Source organism: Acomys minous (genome assembly GCF_964271855.1).
Source record: "Acomys minous genome assembly, chromosome: 6".
Lineage (NCBI taxonomy): Eukaryota > Metazoa > Chordata > Mammalia > Rodentia > Muridae > Acomys > Acomys minous.
Window position 1 is genome coordinate 100,665,393 of NC_140487.1, and position 24,239 is coordinate 100,689,631.

The window sequence follows — 24,239 nt, forward strand, 5'->3', positions numbered from 1 at the left end:
ATCTTAAAAAAAAAAAAGAGTGCGCTGTAGGGCAGGTCTGTTTTGCCTAGCTGAATTTAAAGAGCTGCAGACTCCTTTGTAAAGGAAAGGCACACAGAGATACCCATGTGCCTCAGCGCCCACATTGCCAGGCTGGAGGGGAATGTTCCAGAATGGGGGTCTGCGCTCCTGTGGCTCACTATAAAAGAGTGTGAGTGGTATATCAATTATTAAATTCATACATCCCTATGTGTGTTAAATACATACAAACTCGACCTGGCGTGGTGGCCCACACACCTTTAATGTCAGCAATCGTGAAGCAGAGGCAAGTGGATCTCTGAGTTCCAGGCCAATAAACAAACAAACAAACAAATATGCACCATCAACTCCACATAGCTATTTATTTATTTATTTATTGGTTTTTCGAGACAGGGTTTCTCTGTGTAGCCTTGGCTGTCCTGGACTCGCTTTGTAGACCAGGCCGGCCTCGGAATCACAGCGATCCACCTGCCTCTGCCTCTCAAGTGCTGGCGTGTACCACAAAGCCCAGCCACAGAGCTACTTTTATTTGTGAGAGAGGGTCTTGCTTTGTAGCCCTGGCTGACCTTGAATTTATAACATTTCTCCTGCCTTGGCCTCTAGAGTGGTAGGGCCACCATGGCCAGCTTCCCATACAGCAAACAGTCCCTCAGGAGATACGTTTTGCTTGCTTTGAAACAGGCTCTCTCTGTGGAGCCTGAGTTGGTCTGGGATTCACTCTGTGGGCCAGGCTGGCCTTGTTCTTTGACCCTCCGCCCTCTGTCTCTCCAGTGCTGGGGTTATATGTGTGCACCATAGTGTCTGATTTGGTTTTCATAAGACACTTTCACTGTTTGTTTGTTTGTTTGTTTGTTTTGAGCAGAGTCTCACTCTGTAGACCAGGCTGACCTCAAATTCACAGGGATCTTTCTGCTTCCTGAGCACTGGGACTGAAGGTGTGCGCCACCACAGCCGGCCTTTGGCTGAGTTTTGAGCCTCTTCTCCCTACTCTCATCCCAGGCTGGCTCAGTGCCCCTCCTCAGATAGCCTTACATCCGTCCTCTTTTCTTGGTGGTTTATTTACTTTTATTTTGAGGTTGGGTCTTAGGTAGCCCAGGCTAGACTCCTGCCTCCACCTCCCAAGTGATGGGATAACAGGCATGCACCTCTATGCTTGCCTTTCTCTTCTCTTTTTTTAAAAAGATGTATTTATTTATTATTATGTATACAGTGCTCTGTCTGCATGTACACCCGCAGGCCAGGAGAGAGCATCAGATCACATTATAGATGGTTGTGAGCCATCATGTGGTTGCTGGGAATTGAACTCAGGACCTTTGGAAGAGCTCTTAGCCTCCGAACCATCTCTCCAGCCCAGCCTTTCTCTTTGTGGTTTCAGTTCAGCTGAGATTTAGTGAATGGAGTTATTTCCCAACCCAAGCTCTCTTTCCCCATCAATTTGGTGTCTTTAACTCTGAGACCTGATTGGCTGTGAGACAGAGCCTCACTTTTTTTTTTTTTTTTTTTTTTTTTTTGGTTTTTTGAGACAGGGTTCCTCTGTGTAGCCTTGGCTGTCCTAGACTTGCTTTGTAGACCAGGCTGGCCTCAAACTCACAGCGATTCGTCTGCCTCTGCCTCCCGAGTGCTGGGATTAAAGGCGTGTGCCACCATGCCCGGCTCAGAGCCTCACTTTTATGCAAAGTAATTCATTAAAGAGAAACTTGTTCCTGAGTGTGACAGAATTCCACTCCCTCTGCGATAGGTAGAGAGCTTTGCTGAATCAGATAATGGCTTTGATTACTAGAAGTTTGTTGAGAGCTGTGACAGTTGGCATGTCCAGGAAAAAAAATTAGGGTCACTGAGTCACTTTGTATGCTTGGGCCTGCCCTGCCTGCCCAGGATGGGGAGCTGTTGGTTGAAATAGAGAAGCATGGAGGAGGGGGAGCAGCTGACTGAGATAGAGAAGCATGGAGGAGGGGGAGCAGCTGACTGAGATAGAGAAGCATGGAGGAGGGGGAGCAGCTGACTGAGATAGAGAAGCATGGAGGAGGGGGAGCAGCTGACTGAGATAGAGAAGCATGGAGGAGGGGGAGCAGCTGACTGAGATAGAGAAGCATGGAGGAGGGGGAGCAGCTGACTGAGATAGAGAAGCATGGAGGAGGGGGAGCAGCTGACTGAGATAGAGAAGCATGGAGGAGGGGGAGCAGCTGACTGAGATAGAGAAGCATGGAGGAGGGGGAGCAGCTGACTGAGATAGAGAAGCATGGAGGAGGGGGAGCAGCTGACTGAGATAGAGAAGCATGGAGGAGGGGGAGCAGCTGCTGAGATAGAGAAGCATGGAGGAGGGGGAGCAGCTGACTGAGATAGAGAAGCATGGAGGAGGGGGAGCAGCTGCTGAGATAGAGAAGCATGGAGGAGGGGGAGCAGCTGACTGAGATAGAGAAGCATGGAGGAGCGGGAGCAGCTGCGGCTGCATGACGAGTATGGGCTTGCTCTGTATGAGGCATGTCAGCCATCTAGGTGGACCTCCTGTATGTCTGAAGCTCAAAGCTGTGGGCTAGAGAGATGGGGATGGGGGAAATACCTTGAACATGGAGATGGCAGCTGAGGAGGTGGGTGTGCCTGTGAGAAGAGTGGCCAGGGCAGGAGCCCTGGGGTTTAGGTGACAGCAGTGAAGGGCACTGGAAGAGAGCAGTGTATGCAGCAGGTAGCTAGAAAAGACACACAAAGTCAACATTTAGTTGTCTGAGCTTGGACAAGAGTCTGGAGGCTGAGCTGCTGGATGCCCCCAGGCCCTTAATCAAGGACATGCTGGGGACAGGGGCCCCTGAAAGGAGCATAAGTACCAAGGGGCTATATTTAAGATGCTTCTGGGTCACCACCAGATAGAGACAGACATTCAAGACTTTTCTATGGAGCCAAAGTGCCTTCTGTATCAACCTCCCACTTCACTTCAGCCCAGCCACCGATGCAGAAGAGCTTGCTCATAGCTCAGGTGGTACCCACCCCACTTTGCCAGCCCTACAGCCAATGCTTGTCTTTCTAGGGGAATTAGTTACTTACATCGATATAACGAAATGCCAGAGGGGAACAGCCTGAGCAAGGAAAGGCTTATTTTAGTTTAGAGGCTGAGGGTGCAGTTGACCCTGATGGGGAAAGCCAGGTGCTGTCTGCTGTCAGGAAGCGGAGAGACCAACGCTGGTACTCAGCTCATAATTTCCTTTTTACTGGTTCCAGGCCCTTGGGGGGGCTGATCACACATGCATTCAGAGTGCGTCTTCCCTCCTCAGCTGACATCTACACAGATACACCCAGAGACTCCACACCCCGTTAGGTTGCAGAGACTGTGAACCCTAATGCTCTGGGAAGATGGCTCAGAGAGTAAAGCCCTTGCAGTGTGTGGATTGCCCAACACTGGGGACATAGTGACAGAAAGATGCCCAGCGACATCCACACAGGTAGACTCACATGCATACACATACACACACATGCATGCAAACAATAGGCAGACACACACAGCATACACATACATGCACACACACACACACACACACAGGCACACATACAGAGGCAGACACAAACAGAGGCTGTCACACACACAGAGGCAGTCACACACACAGAGGCACACAGGCACACATACACATACGGAGACAGACACACACAGGCACACACACACATACACACGCACAACAGGCAGACACACACAGAGACAGGCAAACACACACACATGCACACTCATACAGAGGCATACACACACACACACACACACACACACACACACACACACACACACACACAGATGGACATAAATTAACCATTACACCAAAGCTTGTTTGACTGTTTGGAGGTTTAAGGGAGAGTCTGGTGAGTTCTTATGGTTAACGTCTGCCCTGTGGCCATGAATGTCATTGTCAAAGAAAACGAGGACCCAGGCTACAGGCAGGCAATCAACTTTCATTCTGTGGGTATGGCAGGAATTCTAGTAAGATGTGGGCAGAAACAAATGATGAGAGGATTTTTGGGTGTCAGATATACTGGGGTACAGCAAAAGGCAGACCCGAAGGATCTAAAAGTGCCAGCCTGGCCCCTTCCTTAACAAAGAGAGGGAAATGGGGGTGAGGGGCGGATGGAGGGGGGACGGCATAACAGCTGCATGGACCCAGCCAAGTGGCGGGCAGCAAGGAGGCCCTCACCAGCCACGGTCAGCATTTTCCCCTGTCTCCAGCTAAGCAAGTCTTTACCCCCTGGAGCCCAGGCTCATCTGTGAAACAAAACAGCAAAGCTGATAACATAATCCTTGCTCTCCTCTGGCCTATTATGGGGTGAGTCTTGAGGAGAGAGGCACTAGGGATCCTATGTAGGAAAGCTCTGCTGTCTCTCAAGGTGATCTGGGTCAGGTTCCCTCACCCAACTTAAAGGTGGCCTCCTTCCTGGGTCTTGGGCCTCACTGCTCCATCCTCTCCCAGGGCCAGAGCGAGCAGACTTACTCCACAGTGAAGACAGGGGCACCGGCTGTCACTGTCACCAACCTGAAGCCTGCTACAAGATACGTTTTTCAGATCCGGGCAGCCTCTCCAGGGCCTTCATGGGAGGCTCAGAGCTTCAGCCCAAGCATCGAAGTGCAGACCCTAGGGGAAGGTAGGTGGAGTGCTTGGTGGGGTGGGGGGCGGGGCGGAGCAGGGTGGGGCGGGGGCGGGGCGGAGCAGGGTGGGGGCGGGGCAGGTGCTGGATGCTGGCAGCAAGTAGAGACAATGGCAGGGAGTAAGTGAAGGGAGCCACAGAAGAGCTGCCTCGCTCGGGCCTTTAAGCCCAGCACTTGGGAGGCAGAGGCAGGCGGATCTCTGGGTTTGAGGCCAGCCTGGTCTACAGAGCCAGTTCTAGGACAGCCAAGGTTACACAGAGAGACCTTGTCTTTAAAAAACCAAAAGAAGAAGAAGAAACAATAAGAACAACAACAAACAACAACAACAAAAAAACCCAAAAACAAACAAACAAACAGAGCCAGTTCTCAAAGAATTTGAGATTCACCTACGGAAACTCCCTGGGCAGCATCCCTGAAGCACTAAGAGCTGTCCCTACATGGGTCTTGGAGACAGCGGTAACACCTGTCAGCAGCTGCGCCCCTCTTTGGAGGCTGCATCTTTGGTGAAACATCCTGTGTTAACGCCAAGACCCAGATGAATAGCTGAGCCGCAGGCCTATAATCCCAGCACTTGGGAGGGAAGGAAAGGGAAACCACGAGTTTGAGGCCAGCCGGGGCTGTATGAAATCCTGGCTCAAGAAACAAGAAAGGGGGGCTGGAGAGATGGCTCAGCGGTTCAGAGCACTGGCTGCTCTTCCAGAGGTCCTGAGTTCAATTCCCAGCAACCACCTGATGGCTCACAACCATCTATAATGCGATCTGATGCCCTCTTCTGGCCTGCAGGTGTACATGAAGACAGAACACTGTATATGTAATAAATAAATAACACTGTATAATAAATAAATAAATAAATATTAGGAAACAAGAAAGGAAGGGGGAGGGAGAAAAGGAAGGGAGAGAGGAGTGAGTAGTGAGTAGAGTGTGTGTGTGTGTGTGTGTGTGTGTGTGTGTGTGTGTAAATCGCAGCTCCATAAAGCAACAACAAAAGAAACGCTGAACTTTAGAATTCCCGCTTCCTGGTGCTGTGCTTGCTCCTTCCCCGTTGCTCCCCTGCTTTCCCACCGTTCCCCACTCCCTCTCAGTGTGAGTGCCAGCAGCCTGGCTCCCCCTTTGTTGCTCAGCCTGCTGCGGGGTGCAGCCCTCAGGATCTCACCTCCATCTACCCTGTGCAGTTCATGGACGTATTTTCCCCCAACAAAGGCTGCTCTCCCCAGGAGCCATTCTGGCACCAGCTGTCAAGATAAGAATTCTCCCCAACTTGCTGCACGACTGTAATCCAAGATAGGAAACGCTGGGAGCCCAAAGGGAGGTGAAGAGGAAACGTGGGGGGCAGATCCTGTTCCAGGGAGGAGCCCCTGTTCCTGCACACCTTGCTGGGATGCCCGGCTGTGGCTGGCCTGGGGCAGAACCTGGGAAAAGGAGATTTCCTGGCGCTGTGTCTTGAGGCTGGGGGCTGTTTGAACAAGTGGAAGTGAGTAGGGAAGGCATTTGCGTGGAGGATGCATCGGAGCCAAAGTCTACGTCACCACGCATGCCCCACGCCCCCGGTGACTGGCCACATTGCCCTTGTCCCCAGGCTTGAGCCAACTTCCTCCTCCTCCTCCTCCTCCTCCTCCCTGAAGCTGCGACAGCCAGCCAGTTAGTGTCCCGTGCCTCCTCTTCCTAATAGTTATTCTGAAATCTCCTGTCTCAAACGCCTCCTCTCCATCCTCGCTCCTAAGCCCACAGGTAGCCTCTGGCCTTTCCTTTCTAGCCAGGCAGGAACCTGTCCACCACTCCTAACGAGCCCCAGCATAATTCCTCCTCCTTAGCCTGCACCTGGGCTTTCCAGCTGTGCCTCTCCAAGCTCTGTCCATTCCCAGACTCAGCTTCCTGTCTGTTATCCTCTGCCTCTGTACAGTGTGTCCTCCAATCCTGTGGGCTGTTTGCCTTTCCCCAGACCTCATTTGTGCATATAGGCTTGGGGTGCAGAAGTCTTTCAGCCTTCCAGACACCCACACCCCCTCCCTGACCTCAGAAAGCACTGGCCTGTGCTGGGCTCCACACCACTGTTTCTGGTTGTTTCCCCCCCTATAGTTAAATATTGTTATTTTGTCTTTTTTTTTTTTTTTCTTTCCCAGAGCTAAGGACTGAACCCAGGGCCTTGTGCTTGCTGGGCAAGTGCTCTACCACTGAGCTAAATCCCCAACCCCTACATACTGTTTATAAACATTTAGCTTTGTCTCTCAGTCTGGGCCTGTGCACTTCTTTAGGCCAATTGGGGTCCTGTGGGTATCTGTCCAGTTTCAAAGCCGCTTTGGCATTAGGCAGAGGGTTTGGGGGACAGGTTCCAATCTTGGGCTCACCTGGGTGTGGTGACACATGACTGTAATCTCAGCACTTGGGAGGTGAAAGCAGAGGGTCAGGAGTTCAAAGTCATCCTTGGCTACCTGAGTGGAGGCCAGCCAAGGCTATGTGGTACTCCATTTCAAAAACAAAACAACACACACACACACACACACACACACACACACACACCCAAAAATCCTGTGTTTACCAGTTAAGAGCAATGTGATTTTAGATAAATTAGGTAATTTTCCTCAACCTGTGTCCTCCACCTAAACTGAAGACAGTGCACTTTACAGGATTGTCGTAGCAAGACAGTGTAGTCTGGTCAGGCACGAAGCAGCCTGTCTTAGACACTGGTGTTGGTGGAGGCTCTGTGCTGGGAAAGGAACTTGGAAAGAGGCTGTGACCCCACCGAGCTTCTGCAAGTGTCTTGCCCTCTTGAAAGGCATAAGGGGAGGTCAGCCCTAGCTGCCCGGACTCTTCCCTCCTCTCAGAGCTGGGCTGCAGGAGAGAGGGCCCTGCTTGCAAGCATAGCTGTTGGGACTCCAATTATCACTCTGGGCATTGGGGCTACTGTGTGTCAAGGGGATGAGGGAGCCTCCAAGTGGCTGGGACAAAAGTCTCTCGCCTTGGTGCTCGCCCAGGAACCTAGTCCTTTGCCTGCCTCAGCCCTTTTTTGTTTTTTGTTTTTTGTTTTTTTTCCTCTAGTCACCTCGGGATCCAGGGACCAGAGCCCGGCAGTGGTTGTCACCGTGGTGACCATCTCAGCTCTCCTGGTCCTGGGCTCTGTGATGAGTGTGCTGGCCATCTGGAGGAGGTAGGTAGCTGGTTTCATCCCAGTGACTTCTGGAGGATTCTGTCCCCACGTGTATAAAATATGTATATATGAGTATCTATCACACACACACACACACACACACACACACACACACACACACACACACACATTTACAGACTCAAACACACTGCTGCATAGATCCCAAAGCCATCAGGGAACAAACACCAGCAACCCTAGCACTTGGGTTGTGGACGTGGTGGTGGTGGTGGATGTGTGTGTGTGTGTGTGTGTGTGTGTGTGTGTGTGTGTGTCAGGGGTTCAAGCCCTACTTCAGCTATGTATAGAATTTGAGGCCAGCCTGGGCCACAGGAGACCCTGGTCTTACTTCCCTTCCCTTCATAAAGACAGTGGTGTGGCCAGCAGGGCCCCTCCCCCACGCGCTGCTCACGCAGCAGCTGCAGGCACTGCAGCTAGCTCAGCCGTACTGGGATGAAGGGGATTTAGCTCCTTAACTCATTAAATGTCAGAAGGCATCGCTGAGGGTGGAATCAAGCTCCAGCTGCTCCGGTGTGATTAGGATTCTCCCGAGGCCCCCAACTCTGGCCCCCAAGGGATCTGGAGCCCCTTGAACACAAGCAAAGAGAAGAAGTCAGTAAGTGGGTGGGAGGGAGGGAAACTTATCAGTCTGAGCCATGTCCTTCCTCCTGCTCCGAAGAAGCTAGCAGGCAGAGAAAGGGTAGGGGGGAAAGAGGGGAGGGGAGAGTGGAAGAAAGGGAGGCTTAGCTGAGTCTGGTTGAAAGAAGATTCCATTTCCTTTGCATGAATCAGAGGCTCCCGCGGTGTGTGTTCCCCACTCTGCCCAGAGCACCTGCCCCCCCCCACTTCACTCCCCCCTCCCCCCTCAGGGGGCTATGCTAGGTAGAGCTAGTTGGGTTGGAGTTGATTGTAGAGGAAAAGCTGGCTGGAGAGCCACCTGTGGGCCAGAGGGACAGTGAGTGTTTCTTTGATAGTGGCTATTTGCATGGCTTTGACCAAAGCACTGGGAGTGAGGAAGGAGAGGTGACTGCCTTGCAGCTCTAGAAGCCATCAGTGTCCGGGCAAGGTGGACCAAGAAGACAGGACAAGCTGGGCATAGTGGCGCACGCCTGTAATCCCAGTACTCAGGAGGCAGAGGCAGGTGCGTCTCTGTGAGTTCAAGGCCGGCCTGGATCTATTTAGAGAGTTCTAAGACAGCTATAGCTCAATAGAGAGAGACCTTGTCTCAAAAAGGGGTTGGGGGAGGGAGAGGTGAGGCAGGACAAGAGCAGAGAGCGCCTTCCTCATGGAGTTTCGCTTTAGGTTCATGTTCTGGGCCTGTTGGAAAAGCAACAAAGGGCAGCTGCTGGAAGCATTTCATCCTGGCTTTAACCATCAGGGCTGTGGAGGCAGAAGCAGAGAGAGACAGGTGCCCTGGAGTAGGCCAGGGGCAGCTATGGGCCATCTACAGACTTCAAGTCAGACTGCCCTTCCGTGGGGGAGAACCAGGAGGAAGTGACCATACTAAGTAATGGATTTAATTACAAGAATTTCTTTTTAAAGGTTTATTTTTATGTATGTGTGTTTTCAATTAATTAATTAAAGTGTTATTTTTTTTTAATGTATGAGTGCTCTCTCTGCATGTATACCTGCATCCTAAAAGAAGACATAAGATCCCTTTATAGACGGTTGTTAGTTTGTTTGTTTTGTTTTGTTTTTTGAGACAGGGTTTCTCTGTGTAGCCTTGACTCGCTTTGTAGACCAGGCTGGCCTCGAACTCACAGTGATCCATCTGCCTCTGCCTCCTGAGTGCTAGGATTAAAGATGTGCGCCACCATGCCTGGCTCCCTTTATAGATGGTTGTGAGCCACCAATTGAACTCTGGAAGAGCAGCCAGTGCTCTTAACTGCTGAGCCATCGCTTGAGAGAGAGAGAGAGAGTGAAGGCATCAGATCCTCTGGAGCTATAGTTACAGGTGGCCACCTAATGTGGGCACTAGGAACTAAACCCTCTAGCTCTCTGGAAAGAGGACTAAGCATCTCCCAGCGCTCGTTATAACATTTCATATAGACTTTGTTTCACAGTTCGCTTTTACTTCTGGCTGCCCTGTTGCTCTTGCATCCACTCAGCCTTCCCTCATCCCTGCTCATCTCGCCTGGCTGTTCCCTGCCATGTGTAGGAATCCCATCAGTCATCACTCTAGGTGACTGCAGCAGCAGCAGCCACTGGGTGGCCCGCCTTGCCTCTCGGTCTCTCCAGGTTTTATTCCTAAGGCCCCTCTCTTCTGTCTCTCGTAGCCTCCCGGCCGTTCCCTTGGGAATGTCCTACCATCAGCTGCATAACACAGTTCTTCTACTCTGGGCCTGCCAAGGCCATGACCTTGCCACTTACTCTCTCAGCCGCGTCTGCTGCCCTAACCTCCAGCATCATCCGTGGCCCCTCCATGTCTCACAATCAAGGCTGGAAACCTGCCTGCCTCACATGGTTTTTCATTTCTTTGCCCTAGAGAAGGAGCCTTCCTCTTAGACAGGATTAGTCCCTTCTACCCCAAATGGATCCCCACCCCCTCTTACCACCTCAGTAACACATTGCTACTTATAACACCCCCCCCCCCATAAGAGCACTGTGTCTCAGTTACTTTTCTACTGCTGTGGTAAAGACCATGACTAGGCAGCTTAGAAGAGAGAATCCATGAGCAGTAGCTGACAGCTTTCATCTGACCCACAAGCCCAAGGCAGAGACGGAGAGAGCTACCTGGGAATGGCACGGGGTACTGAAACCTCAAAGCCCAACCTCAGTGACACACCTCCTCCAAAGAGGTCACACCTACTCCCACAAGGCCACACCTCCTTGATCCTTCCCAAACAGTTCTACCAACCTGGGGGATAAAGCACTCAAATATATGCGACTATGGGGGCCGTTCTTACCTAAACTACCACACAGTGACGTTTAGTAAATGTGTTAGCCATCTACTGCTGGAACAAAATATAGTCAACTTATAAGAAAGAAAAGTGCTGGGCGTGGTGGTAGTGCACGCCTTTAATCCCAGTACTCGGGAGGCAGAGGCAGGTGGATCTCTGTGAGTTCGAGGCCAACCTGGTCTACAAAGTGAGTCCAGGACAGCTAAGGCTACACAGAGAGACCCTGTCTCAAAAAACCAAAAAAAAAAAAAAAAAAAAAAGAAAGAAAGAAAATTTTTTTTGGGGGCCTACAATTTCAAAAGTTTGGTCTGCGGTCACTTGGCCTTGGTCCTGTGGATGGCAAGTCATCATGATAGGAGCTTGAAGGAGAGGCAGCTGCTCACTTCATTGGCAGCCAGGAAGCAACAAATCAGGAAGGGACTGGGGTCACAACATTCTCCTGAAGGGCATGCCCTCTGTTACCTTTCTCCAAGACCATAGCTCCCAAAGCTTTTATCACCTTCTTTTTTGTTGTTGTTGTTCTTTTTTGTTTATAATTTTAAAAAATAATTTATTTATTTTTATTCTCTGTGCATTGGAGTTTTGCCTGCATGTATATCTCTGGGAGGGTGTCAGATCCTGGAGTTACCGGCAGTTGTGAGCTGCCATGTGGGTGCTGGGACTTGAACCCAGGTCCTTTGGAAGAGTACTCAGTGCTTTTAACCACTAAGACATCTCTCCAGCCCCCCTCATCACCTCCTTTTATCACCCTAGGCTGTGGACCAAATCATTTAGCACTCAAGCTTTTGGGGGACAGTTCAAATCCATACTATAAGATAGAAGTGGTGTCATACACCTTTGAGGTCAGCCTGATCTACAGATGGACTTTCAAGACAGCCAGAAATACACAGTGAGGTCCTGTCACAAAACAACAAAACAAGAAACGAACAAACAACCACCTGTCCCCCCCCCCCCCCCCCCCGTCTTTATTATGATTTTATTACATAGACAAAAACAAACAAACAAAATGAGCCACTCAGTCCCACAGCCACTGTGTGGGGATGCTTGGATGCCAGAGCAGTCAGATTGCAAAGGGGCGAGCGTCAGAGTCCTTTGGTGTCACTGTCAGCCAGGACACACCTCTTTTGCAAAGTGTTTCCCAACCCTTCTTCCTGTCTTCACACGGGCCTGACTCCTTCCCTGCTTTCTCTTTCCTTGGTGCCTGTGACAGCTCAGCTCCTGGTCCTTGTATTCCTCTCCTGCAGCTTTCTTCCCCCCACCCCCCACCCCCAATCCAGCCTAATTTTTTTCCCAGACCCTCCTTTCAGGCTCCCTAATCTCCCTGGGCAAAGTTCATAGCCCCTGTGCTTGTATTCTCAGAGCGGATGCACCTTCCAAGCTCCAGAAACATCCGTCAGATCCCCACCCGACCCCTAGATTCCTCTGCAGCTCCCACCACCCCAGGAACTCAGATGTCTGGGCCTGAACTTTGCCCTGCCCTGCTTGGCGGTGGCTCTCTGGGCAACTCCCCACTCTTCCTTCTGGCGACCTGCCATCTCCAAGCCTCATGGTCCTGTCCTCTTCTTGTCCCACCACTGTTCTCTCGCCTCTGTCCAGGATTGGCCATCTACTGCCATCTCCTGGGGGGAATATAGAGTGGCTTCCTACTGAATCTTCTTTCTCAAGTTCAAGCTGAAAGAAAACCACACAAAATGTCAATTGAATGAGGGCATCGCCTGCTCACTCACTTGGGGTCCCCAGGGGCTTCCTTTTGCTCCCAGTGCAAAAGCCAGAACCTTCTTGAGGCCAGGGAAGCCCTGCTCCAGGGCGCCAGATCCAGACTGCCGTGGGCTTTGCCTCTGGCTTGGAAGGACCAGCCTGTGATTCCTGAGAGGGCAGCATGGGGCTCTGTGCCACCAAGTGTAGACTTGCATAGCTCTGGAGCTTGTCCCAAAGCAGAAAAACCACTAGAAATGGCCATTGGCTTGAAGGGCTAGAGAGCTGGGTGTAGGGGAAGAGGTAGCCAGACTGCAAACCACAGAGAAGCAACTGAGGCAGCAAAGAGTGAAGAAAGAAGGGGAGGAGAAGATGGTGAAAGAGGAAGGAAGAAAAGAGAACTTTCAGTGGAGGTGGCTCAGTGGGCAAAAGCGCTTGCCTTCAAGTTTGGTGACACCGAGCTGAATCTCTGGGACTCACACGGTGGAAGGAGACAAACCGTTTCCACAAGTTGTCCCCTGACCTGCACAGGAGTGCCAAATTATAGCACGTGCACAAACACACACACACACACACACACACACACACACACACACACACAGATGGGTGGATAGTTGTTTAAAGTTTATTATGTTAAAAAAAGAAAGAAAGAAAAGGTGTGTGTGTGTGTGTGTGTGTGTTATAAAATGGCTTAGTGAGCCAGGCATGGTGGCACACACCTTTAATCTCAGCACTTGGGAGGCAGAAGCAGGTGGATCTCCGTAGGCCAGCTTGGTCTACAAAGTGAGTTCCAGAACAGCTGAACCTACACAGGGTTCAGCTGTGCCTTGAAAAACCAAAGCAGCCAACCAAACAAAACAGTGGCTTAGTGCATAAGGGCAGGATGCAAGAACCCACGAGGTGGAAGGAAACCACCAACTTCTGTAGCTTCTCTTCTGAGCGACACATACACACACTGAAGAAATAAGTGAATAAATCTAAAAAGAAATTAAAATAAAAAAATGAAAAGAAGCCTCCCAGCCAGCAGGATGAGAAAGTCCCTCCCCAGAAGGGGCACAGAGCTTTTCTTTCTGAAGGGACCAAGAGGTGCTGCCCTGGGCGCTGGTGAAGTGGGAAGGGCTGGGGTCGCCTGGTGAAAGGATGCCTCTGCGTCCCCACAGGCCCTGCAATGGCAAAGGAAGTGGGGACGCCCACGACGAAGAGGAACTGTACTTCCACTGTGAGTTGTCCGTGCCACACAGACCTCCGTTTTTTTTTGGCCCCTTCCCAGCTGCCAACTCCTGTTACTCCAGCAATGAGACCCCTTTCCTCAGGCTTTCTTTCTCTCCCTGTGTTGTCAGTCAAAGTCCCGACACGCCGCACCTTTCTGGACCCCCAAAGCTGCGGGGACCCGCTGCAGGCTGTGCATCTGTTCGCCAAGGAGCTAGATGCCAAAAACGTCACCCTGGAGAAGAGCTTGGGAGCAGGCAAGCTCTGGACCCTAGAAGCCTCCATTCATCAGGGAGCTCCGCCCACTGGATAAACCCCACCCACCAGGCAACGCCCACTGGGGGGGGGGAAAGCCCCGCATCTCGGCTATTCGCCCCACCCCCACTCCAGCCTCCTTTCAGCCAACTTCTTCCCAAGCAAGTCCCCACCCCATGGCCAGAAGCCTGGCCTCTGCACTGAGGGTACCCCCCTCCCAGAATGCTCCTCACCCACCAGGGGTGTCTGTCTGCGGCTCTGCCCTCTCTCTGTTCCCTAGGGCTCTGTGGGACTTTCTGCATAGTCTCTTAGTTAGTCCAAGGCTTTTCTGGGACAGCGAGGAGAGGTCTTTACAGTAAACTGAGGTCCAGACCCACCTTAGATCTGGCCATGGATTAGCTGAGTGACCCAGAGGCTCATCCTCTTCTGCTCTGAGCCTCTGTCTCTCACCTGAAAGGCTGAGGTGGGAACTCCCCAGGCTCAGGGCAGGACCTTGCTGGCTAAGCATTAACCTGCTTCTGATGGTTCATAACTTGTGCACCAAGAAACAGGCCTCGTCCAGAAACCCTCACAAGAAGCCGGGAAGGAGTAGTAGTGCAGAATAGATGTCATCAGCCACCCCGCCCCCTCCAACCCCCCCCCCAAGCCCCCCATCTCCCACCCTTGCACTTTGCTGCGTTTAAGGACCTTTGATGGGCAGGCACATGCAAAGTCACTATCTCTGTCACAAAAAGGACACTAAAGCCGAGAGGAAAGGAAGAGATGAAATCCAAGGTTGCAATACTGGTACTCAGGGTGCTGGGATTCGAACCCGGGAGCTTCCCACAGCAAGCTGGAAATGACCCCATGACTCAGAGTCACCTTATCCTTGGTTCAGCCTATCCCATTTGCTGGCCGGAGGCTGAGGTGCTGTTTCCTCACAGGGCGATTTGGGGACCTGTGCTGTGGCTGCCTGCAGCTGCCTGGTCGCCAGGGGCTGCCCGTGGCCGTACACACTCTGAGGGATGGTTGCTCCGACTCACAGAGGCTCAGCTTCCTGGCTGAGGCCCTCACCCTGGGCCAGTTTGACCACAGCCACATTGTGCGCCTGGAAGGTGTTGTCACCCGAGGTAGGCCTTGGCACTGCACGTCGTCCCTGTACTTAGCCGGGGGTACTGGGTGGGCTGCCCCTCTGGGCTGTGGAGGTGAGCCCAGGCACAACCTTACTTGGCCGTCACTTTAGTGACTCGGGGTGGCCCCTCTCTTGGAGTGGCCACGCTGACCCCGAATGACCTTTTCCAATTTGCAGTGACCTTAGGGGAATGGGTCACTTTCCCCTTGAGTGTTCTTTCTTAGCTAACTCCTTGTCTTTAGCTCTGACTTTGGCCTCGGTCCCACTATGGTGGACTTTTTTTTTTTGGTTTCTCTGTGTGGCCCTGGCTGTCCTGGACTCACTTTGTAGACCAGGCTGACCTCAAACTCACAGCGATCCTCCTGCCTCTGCCTCCCAAGAGATGAGATTAAAGGCTAACTTTTTTGTATCTCAGCACCAGAGTGGGTGGTGGGTGGTGGGTGGGGCTGGGTGTGTGGCAAGATTAGAAAACTTGACTTTGTTTCTAGCTGTCTTGGCTGAGGTAAAGCTGGCCGTTGGGGGTGGGGAATGTGAACATACGCTAAGCCTGCAACTTAGTGTGTCTCCATCCCGGACACAGGAAACCCCTTGATGATTGTCACTGAATACATGAACCTGGGGGCTCTTGATGACTTCCTCAGGGTGAGTGGTTGGAGCCCTGGGTGGGAGAGCACCAATGGCGTATTTTTTTCTTGGTCCTTCCCTTTTCTCTTGGGGCCTGGGGTTGCCATTGCTCCCACTGGACAGGCCAACCTGATGCTTATGGTCCATTGATCCCAGAGGGACTTTTGGGGACTCCTGGGTGACCCGAGTGTACAGTCTTAGCTTCAGTCCCTCGCCCACTCCACAGCATCACGAAGGGGAGCTGATGGCCGCGCAGCTGATGGGTCTGCTGCCTGGGCTGGCGTCGGCCATGAAGTATCTGTCAGAGATGGGCTATGTTCACCGGGGCCTGGCAGCCCGCCGAGTGCTCGTCAGCAGTGGCCTCGTCTGTAAGATCTCTGGCTTTGGGCGGGGTCCCCGGGACCGAGCCGAAGCTGTCTACACCACCATGGTGAGCAGCTCCCTTCTCTGGGCCCACCTGCCGCTGCTTCTGCGGGCTACTCCCAGCAGACCCATGGCCTACACATCGCTGCTCAGACTCCTTCCCTGCTGCTGGGGTCATTCCCTACCGGGCCCCTCCCCCAAACCCCACTGTCAACTGGGCATATTCCTCAGATGTGAAGGGGTAAGGGGGAAGGCATGTGGGACTGGGTACTGGTGACTCAACGCTTTCCTGCCCTGTCCTGCCCTGCCCTGTCCTACCCTGCCCTGCCCTGCCCTGCCCTGTCCTACCCTGCCCTGCCCTGCCCTGCCCTGCCCTGCCCTGCCCTGCCCTGCCCTGCCCTGCCCTGCCCTATCTGTAGAGTGGCAGGAGCCCGGCACTCTGGGCAGCTCCTGAGACACTTCAGTTTGGCCACTTCAGTTCTGCTAGTGACGTATGGAGCTTTGGCATCGTCATGTGGGAAGTGATGGCCTTCGGGGAGCGGCCATACTGGGACATGTCTGGACAAGACGTAAGTGGCCTCTGTGGCTCCAGCTCCCTGACCTCTGTCCGTTGATGTCTGACCTCTTAGTTTCAGACATCTCTTTCTCTCCCATCCTGCCCAGAGTCATCCTTGGATGGTGGTGGTGGTGGTCGTGGTGATGGCGGAGTGTGTGTATGTGTGTGTGTGTGTGTGTGTGTGTGTGTGTGTGTGTGTGTGTGTGTGTGTGATGGGAAATCTGAAGTATCCTGTCTGCTCCCCATCTCCGGAGCCCAGGTGATCAAGGCTGTGGAGGATGGCTTCCGGCTGCCACCCCCCAGGAACTGTCCCTCCCCACTGCACCGACTGATGCTTGACTGCTGGCAGAAAGACCCTGGTGAGCGGCCCAGGTTCTCCCAGATCCACAGCATCCTGAGCAAGATGGGGCAGGAGCCAGAACCTTCCAAGTGTGCTGCGACCACCTGTCTCAGGTTCATCCTCACCAACCCCCAAGCCAGACCAGTCAGCCACACTACCACCCTTGTCTATAAACACTCTCCCAAGCCCATTGCCTGGAGAGATCTGACATTCCCGCCTGTTTCAGGCACATCTCACCTCATGCCCTGCATTTTACCCTTTAATTGGCTCAGTTCCCCACCAGCTTGAGTGCCCAGATCTTCAGGGCCTTTTGTGTGCCCATGCGAGGCACATTCACCACTGGGCACGCACGGTCACCTTCCTTTTCACCTCATTCTTTCTTTTTTTTTTTCTCTTTCTTTTTTTTAAGTATTCTTTTTAAAAAATATTTATTTATTATGTATACAGTATTATGCCTGCATGTACTGCAGGCCAGAAGAGGGCACCAGATCTCATTGTGGATGGCTGTGAGCCACCATGTGGTTGCTGGGAATTGAACCCATGACCTCTGGTAGAGCAGTCAGTGCTCGTAACCGCTGAGCCATCTCTCCAGAAACCCCCACCCCCACCCCCTCATCCTTTCTTGAGCTGCTTCTCGAGAGAGTGACTGGGTCTTATGCCACGCCCTGGCTGTGGCTTCTCTGCTCCCCAGGCCGCCCACACCCCTGGCGGACCGTGCCTTCTCCACCTTCCCCTCTTTTGGTTCTGTGGGTGCCTGGCTGGAGGCCCTGGACCTGTGCCGCTACAAGGACAACTTCTCTGCAGCGGGCTATGGGAGCCTGGAGGCCGTGGCTGAGATGACAGCCCAGTGAGTCTAAGAAGCCAGGAATCAGGGAACCCAAGGGAACCCTTACCTAGACGGGAAGGCCCCTCCCTATCCTGGTTCTGGGTCTTTCCCTGTCCGGAGAAGGGGAGGGAGAGAGTTGGTTTCCGTGGGAGGCGTAGGAGAGGGATTGAGTCAGTTGGGGGTAACTGTTCCTCGTTGCAGGGACCTGGGGAGTCTGGGTATCTCTTCCACTGAGCATCGAGAAGCCCTCCTGAGTGGGATCAGCGCCCTGCAGACTCGAGTGCTGCAGCTACAGGGTCAGGGGGTGCAGGTGTGAGCAGCCCAGCCCTGCCCAAGGACCTGCAAGCTACACCCGCTCCCTTGGGTGGGAGGAGTTGCTCTCTTACTCTTCGTGGGCCCTGAGCTGGTTGGTACCACGTTGTCCCCCCCATTTCATAATTCTTCTCAACACCTTACTGACCAAGTGGTCCTAAAAAGAGGTTCAGATCCCAGGAGAGGACTCCAGAGAGAACAGTAGGAAGACAGGGTACCAAGGGCAAAGTTGGTTGGGGAGGACAATTTCAATCATCCGTCCTGGCTCGGGCCCCTCGGTCTTCCACAGTCACTCGGCTTGGGGTTGGGCCTAATTGCTAGGCGTCTCATTTCCCCAGAGAGCTTTTGACCTGCTAGGCAGTAAGGGTCCCTGGGGGAGAGAGAGAGAGAGAGAGAGAGAGAGAGAGAGAGAGAGAGAGAGAGAGAGAGAGAGAGAGACCCATTAGTTCTGGCACGGACCACAGCTGCCTGGACACCTGGACCAATGGGTAATATCCCTTACTTACTATCTGTGCCTTGGCTAGGTCATCTGAACCTTGGTGCCAAGGCCCTAGCAGGCCCAGGCTGAGCTCAGGGACTGGACATCCCCTCACCCCCCCCTGCCCCCCCCCAGCAGATGCCTTGGGTTGGCAGCTCAGGATGAGGGCTAGCCTCCTAGTAGGTAACACAAACTCTTGGTGCTCGCCCTGGGCCCAGCTGTCTCATTTGTTTTGGAAGTGAGTCGAAAGAGCACAAGGGGAGGGCTTACTCTGCATTCTGAAGGGTGAAGAGGAAGAGAGAGAGAGAGAGAGAGAGAGAGAGAGAGAGAGAGAGAGAGAGAGAGAGAGAGAGAGAGAGAGAGAGAGAGACCGAGGAGGGAGTGAGCATGACAGGCTGGTCCAACCCCACCATCTAGATAGAGGAGTCAGAGCCTTCAGATTCAGAGCCAGGGCTGGTGCCAGACCAAACTCCGGGGAGAAGTCTGGCCCTGGAGAGAGCTTGCCCTTACCCCATGGCACCAGCGCTCTTCCTTGGACAGCCCAGTGAATCGTCTCTGGGTGAGCCCCTTCAGGGTGCACTGTCCCGGTACACGGTGCTTTCTCCCTAGAGGCCCTCCCTGTGAGGCTGAGCTGACCCATCTGCAAGGGCCCTGGCAGCTGGGAGATCTTGAGACCAAGGCTGTCCCGGGAGGGCAGGGTTGGATCTACTCGACGTGGACAGGACCACAGGACCACGTTTGTCTACAGCACCTTTGATGGATACCTGCTTTTTTTTTTTCTGTGGTAGGGAGAAGGGGGTGCCATGGGCTGGGATAGAGCAGGTGGGAGCAGAGAGAAAGGGGTAGAATATGAAGCGATCAGATTAGGACAGGATTCCCCCTGGGGGACCGGAAGAACAGGCAGGTGGACTGTTGATTCGTATGCGTTTACAGGTGTCCGGAAGGGCTTCTTAGACTAATTAGACCTTGAGGGGTAGGGTTTCTCTTAGGGTGAATGGAGTCATTGGCAGGCTCAGAAGCCAAGCAAGGATCTCTAACGGAGAGCCTGGGGGGATGGTGGTGCTGGAAGCCACAACGCATCTTTGGGGGAGCAGCCTGTAGTGGAGGGGGGTGCATAGTGATTCCCAGCACTGCCTTTGGCCTTGACCTTCCAGCAGCAGCTCTTTCCTCCTCAGAGCCTACCCCATTTCTGGCTCTCTGCTCCCCTGGGCACCTGCCTGAGCTCAGTGACTGCGGGGAGACTGGGGCAGACTGGGAGACTGCTCCCACCTTTGACAGAACCGGGCAACTGATATAACCCTAAAGGCTCCTCCTCCGTCTTCCCTCCAGGGAAAACTAGCCCAGCATCCAAGGCGCATGGGGAGCAGTGCCCTGTCCTGGGTGATCAGAACCTCATCTTCATCTCATTGTCAAGGTCAAACTCCTCCCTCTCCCCAGCTGTTTGCCGAGGGGTCCCTGGCTGGGTTGGCAGGACTTCGGTGTCCAGGGTAGATCTCCCCTCTGATGAGGAGTGAGGTCCTAAAATCCTGAAGGGCCCCAGGCCTCAGCCCTGCACAGTCACCAGCATGATACAGGGTGCTGGGTCGCTGGGAACCCTCCACAGATCTATTTTTATACACGGAACTTGTTCACTGGGCAGAGGGAGGCCACCTGCAACCCATATTGCCCTGCCCAGGGAGGGAGGGGCTGGCTGTGGGTGGAGGCTTCTTTGAGGACCTATGGAGATTTTTTTAATGTTTCTTGGGTTCTATGTTGCAGAACCAAGTAATAAAAACTTGTCTGTGCTATGGTCTTTCTGTGTGGCATTGTTAAAGCACTGAGCAGTCATGGGTGGGGATTCTGTGCACAGAATCTGGGCATGTGTGCATCTGAGATCCTGTCTGTTTCAGGCCATGAAGAATGCCACAGTCTAGTGAAGACACAAAGGGCCTGGACAAGGGCTGGGACACATGGGGCACACTGAGTGTCACTAGATTGCTTCACAAAACCAGTCAAGCGAGGGAGGTATGAGTGCTCGGGGAAGGGGACCTGCGCACATGTGGAGTTGGGGACAGGAAATGACCCTGGGTGAGGGATGTGTATGTGAGTTGTTTGAAGACAGTTTAGGGCACCAGTGCATATCTTAGACCTTGGGGCATAGTTGTGACCTAGAGACTGACCTTTAGGGTCATCACTACAGAAGGCTGAGGCCACCATAGGAAGGAGGTCACCCAGCAAGCACAGGGAGTAGAGGGGAGTCCTGCAAAGATGCCATCTGCAAATACAGTCACGTCCAGAGTTACTGGGGTTAAGATTTCCACCCAGGAGCTTGAGGAGGCACTATCCAACTCCTAACAATTATCTTAATTTTAGGGGTGCAGAAATCACGTGAGAGGATGGGGGAGTGGAGCTGAAAAATCTTTTTGTTGTTTTTGTTTTGTTTTCTTGTTTTGTTTTCTGAGACAGGGTCTCTCTGTGTAGCCCTGGGTGTCCTGGACTTGCTTTGTAGACCAGGTTGTCCTCGAACTCACAGCGGTCCGCCTGCCTCTGCCTCCCGAGTGCTGGGATTAAAGGCGTGCGCCACCACGCCCGGCTTTGGAGCTGAAGAATCTTAGGAGTGTAGCAAAGGGAGTAGCTATGGTGACAAGGGTGGATGGGGTATGAGGTGACCCAGTCACATGATGCAGGCACACTGGTGTCACTCAAGCTTTCCTTTCTCTTGGTCAATTTAGGACTGTGCCTCCTGGCACAGACGGTTGTGGTTCACAGGCTGGGGAAGGTATTTTGCTGTTTGCCTAGACCATGGAAAATGCTTGGATGGTGACCCTGTTTTTCTTCGTCCTGGGCTCAGAATCGACTGGATTATAATTCAGGGGACTGTAGTGGATATATACGTTGTTTTGATCCCAAGCATTGATGGGAGCAGACTTGTGAGAGAACAGGTGATGTTTATCCACTAGAAGATGAACCACCTCTTGTGGGGGCCTGGTTTTTGCCAGCTGAAACGCATCTTAGTACAGACGCTGAGATGCATATATGAGGCTAAAACAGGAGGCTGGGGAGTTTTGGGTCTTGGCATTGTTTGGCCGTTCATCACTCAACTTCGAGACGCTCCTAGAGTTAACTGCTCCAGTGAACACTTCAGGGTTCCGGGTCCTGGCCACTGTTCCAGGTTCAAACAGCAGCTTTGGCTAAATTGCTGGTCTGCTGAAATCCTGCTGACTATGCCAGAGGAATCGCTCTCATGAACTGAGTCCGAAAAGGTTTACTTCTCCTGTTCCCATTAACTTCTCTCCTATCTAGGGTGGGTGGGTTGGAAGGGAGGTGTAAGCATTAAAGAACCTCAGATAAAGTAGGTTTGGAAAAGGTCAAAGCCTACAGGGGGCAGATAGAGGCTGGCTGGAGAACACACTATTGAGTGTAAGCTGCCCCACTAAGGCAAAAACAGCATCGCCACTTAAGGTACGTGAAGGACGCCATCCTCTTGGGAGATACACTGAAATGTGTACAGGTCAAGTCTCCAAAATGAGGTATGGTGTGTCCAAGACAATGTTCTCCATTCCTTTCTTTGATCTAGACCCACCTGTCCCATGCTAAGCTGGATGGCCACAGGCCTCCCTCACAGGGCAGCCGGCCCACTCAGCTCCCCACCCCACAGGGGCAGACCAGGCAGGGGTGAGCATTGTGGCGGCCATTAGAGCTGCAGGAGAAGCAGCTGCTACTAACTCAAGCAGTTCTTTCTTCTGGCCTCAATTTCATCAAACCAGCCACTTTTCCTGGGCAGGAGGAGCAGTTAGGTAAGTGGTGCTGGAGTTGAAATGGTCGCCCGTGGGCAGTAAGCCCACTCTGGCTTTATGGAGTAGCCTCCCGTTCAGCCAGTGTGTCCCAGACACCTACTGGTGGCCAGCACTGAAGGCGAGGTTCTCACTGTGTTCGACACAGCCAGTTATAAAAAGAACTGAGGCCTGATTCTAGGAACTGCGGGCCCAGGAGGCTGCGCCTGGCCTAGTCTCCATGCCTGCACAAGGGGGGAGTTGGGGAAACTGCATAGTGAGTGCCCTGCCTTTGTTAAGCAGGGCTTGGGCCTTTGCATTTCTGCAGACTGCATTCCCCCCTCCTGACCTCATCATGCACCCCTCCCCCCCAGTTACATTACCTACCAGTGTGTACCCCTTTGCCATTTAAGTTGAAGTGCATGAGACAACAGTGATATGGAGTCATGGATGACCTCAGGACACTTAGAGCATCTTAAAAGCGTAAGTAAACAGCAGTGGTGGGACTGTGAACCACAGACAGCCCAGTCACTCTGCTCTTTTGAGTGGGCAGGAAAAATATTTTGACCAAGAGTGCTTTATGTAAGAAAAAGCCAGAATGCAACCAAGTTTGCTCTGAAACTGTGACTGTCTTCCCACCCTCTGGGCGGTGGCTTGCTCTCCTTCCCACGTTCTTTTTCAACACTAGCTGCGGCTCTCTGCAGTCAGAACACCGTTTGACCAAGTGATCTTTGCAGTTCATTTGGGGTGTATTCTTACTATTCTTTTCCAAGCCAGGATTTCTCTGTGTAGCCTTGGCTATCCTGGACTCACTCTGTAGACCAGGGTGGCCTTGAACTCACAGAGATCCACCTGCCTCTGCCTCTCTAAGTGCTGAGATTAAAGGTGTGCATGCCAGCTGGGGTGTGTTCTTAATGCGTCTGTCCTGATGGTTTTTGGCATATCTTGTCACACAATGATTGTAGGTATTGAATGCGGGCTGGGCACATCAGGTAGATAATAATGCAGGGGTGATGGTAGCTGGAGATGGTGGGCCCCGATTCTGACTGAACCTGTTAAACCAGGTCTCTGCCCTTCTACTCTGAAGCTGCAAATATGTCACCTTTTGAGAAAGGGTATGATGCAGCCCACACTGGCCTCATACTGTACAGCTGAGGGTGACCTTGAACTTTGAGCCCCCTGCCTTCAGCCCTCACATTCTGGAATCACAGGCAGATACCACATCTACTAAATTGTCTTATAATTCTTGAGTGTTGCTGTTCAGGAGATCCTGTCTCAAAAATCAAATCAAAGCAAAAACACAAAAAGAGCAGCTCATTTAATTGGGGGTGGTGGTGGGGGAACAAAGGCTAGTCAAACCTCTGGGGAATAGTAGAGGCTTTTGGGGTGAGCGTGGGGCTAAGGTGATGGGAATACCTAGTTGCATAGAGGAATTCCAGGTGCATGCTGAACATGACCTTACAGGGAGAGGGGGAATAAAACATGCAACCTGGAGTACAATATGTAACTAATTGTTGGTTTTGGCCTCGCTTCCTATCGTTTAGCTGTTCATTGCTCCGCTTTGAGATGCTCCTAGAGATAAAGGCTGCAGAGAAGGCTTTAAGGTTCTGGGTTCTGGCTGTTGCTCCACAGCCCAGCTGCTGAAGTTGTAGTCACCTTTGTTGAACAGTAATATTGTGGAAGGTTTGGTTTATATGTAAATGTGCTTTTGCTTTAATCCCAGGTGTGGGATATGTGGGCTGCTCCAGTTTGTCCACAGCTGACGGTTGCCTCCTGAGAGAGCCCGTGATCATTGTCAGCTGGGAACTACTTCATGCAGGGGCAAGGTCTTTTGTCAGTGGGGATAAAGCCAGACCAACATAGTCTGGGGACTCTGAAAAAGAAGGCTGCTGGCGTTTCCCCGTGCTGCTCCTGGGTGCTGTTGAGGCAGTGTGATGAGAAGTAGGAGATAGCCTAAACGGAGACGGCTTGCCTCAAGGAGCTCAACAACCTAAGCAGCAGGAAGTAGCTAAGGAAAACTAAGCCCCCTCTCCCCACTAA

The 24,239-nt window shown here is 52.5% G+C and overlaps 1 protein-coding gene across 3 annotated transcripts in view; it reads left to right on the top strand.

Moving 5' to 3' along the window:
* EPHA10 (EPH receptor A10) overlaps positions 1 to 20,239 on the top strand; it is a 38,819-nt gene extending 18,580 nt beyond the window's left edge. For 2 of the 3 annotated variants that reach the window (XM_084787833.1, XM_084787834.1), the window contains 12 exons: positions 4,461 to 4,632; positions 7,673 to 7,781; positions 13,534 to 13,592; positions 13,714 to 13,839; positions 14,761 to 14,946; positions 15,529 to 15,590; positions 15,799 to 16,002; positions 16,355 to 16,504; positions 16,751 to 16,944; positions 17,523 to 17,678; positions 17,859 to 17,967; positions 19,777 to 20,239. In XM_084787833.1, coding sequence (XP_084643959.1) covers positions 4,461 to 4,632; positions 7,673 to 7,781; positions 13,534 to 13,592; positions 13,714 to 13,839; positions 14,761 to 14,946; positions 15,529 to 15,590; positions 15,799 to 16,002; positions 16,355 to 16,504; positions 16,751 to 16,944; positions 17,523 to 17,678; positions 17,859 to 17,967; positions 19,777 to 19,938 — 1,689 coding nt within the window. In that variant the 3' untranslated portion in view covers positions 19,939 to 20,239. Of the gene's footprint in view, positions 1 to 4,460; positions 4,633 to 7,672; positions 7,782 to 13,533; positions 13,593 to 13,713; positions 13,840 to 14,760; positions 14,947 to 15,528; positions 15,591 to 15,798; positions 16,003 to 16,354; positions 16,505 to 16,750; positions 16,945 to 17,522; positions 17,679 to 17,858; positions 18,064 to 19,776 lie in introns of all 3 variants that reach the window. The other variant, XR_014780363.1, reaches the window with a different exon arrangement.
* The last annotated feature ends 4,000 nt before the right edge of the window (positions 20,240 to 24,239 follow it).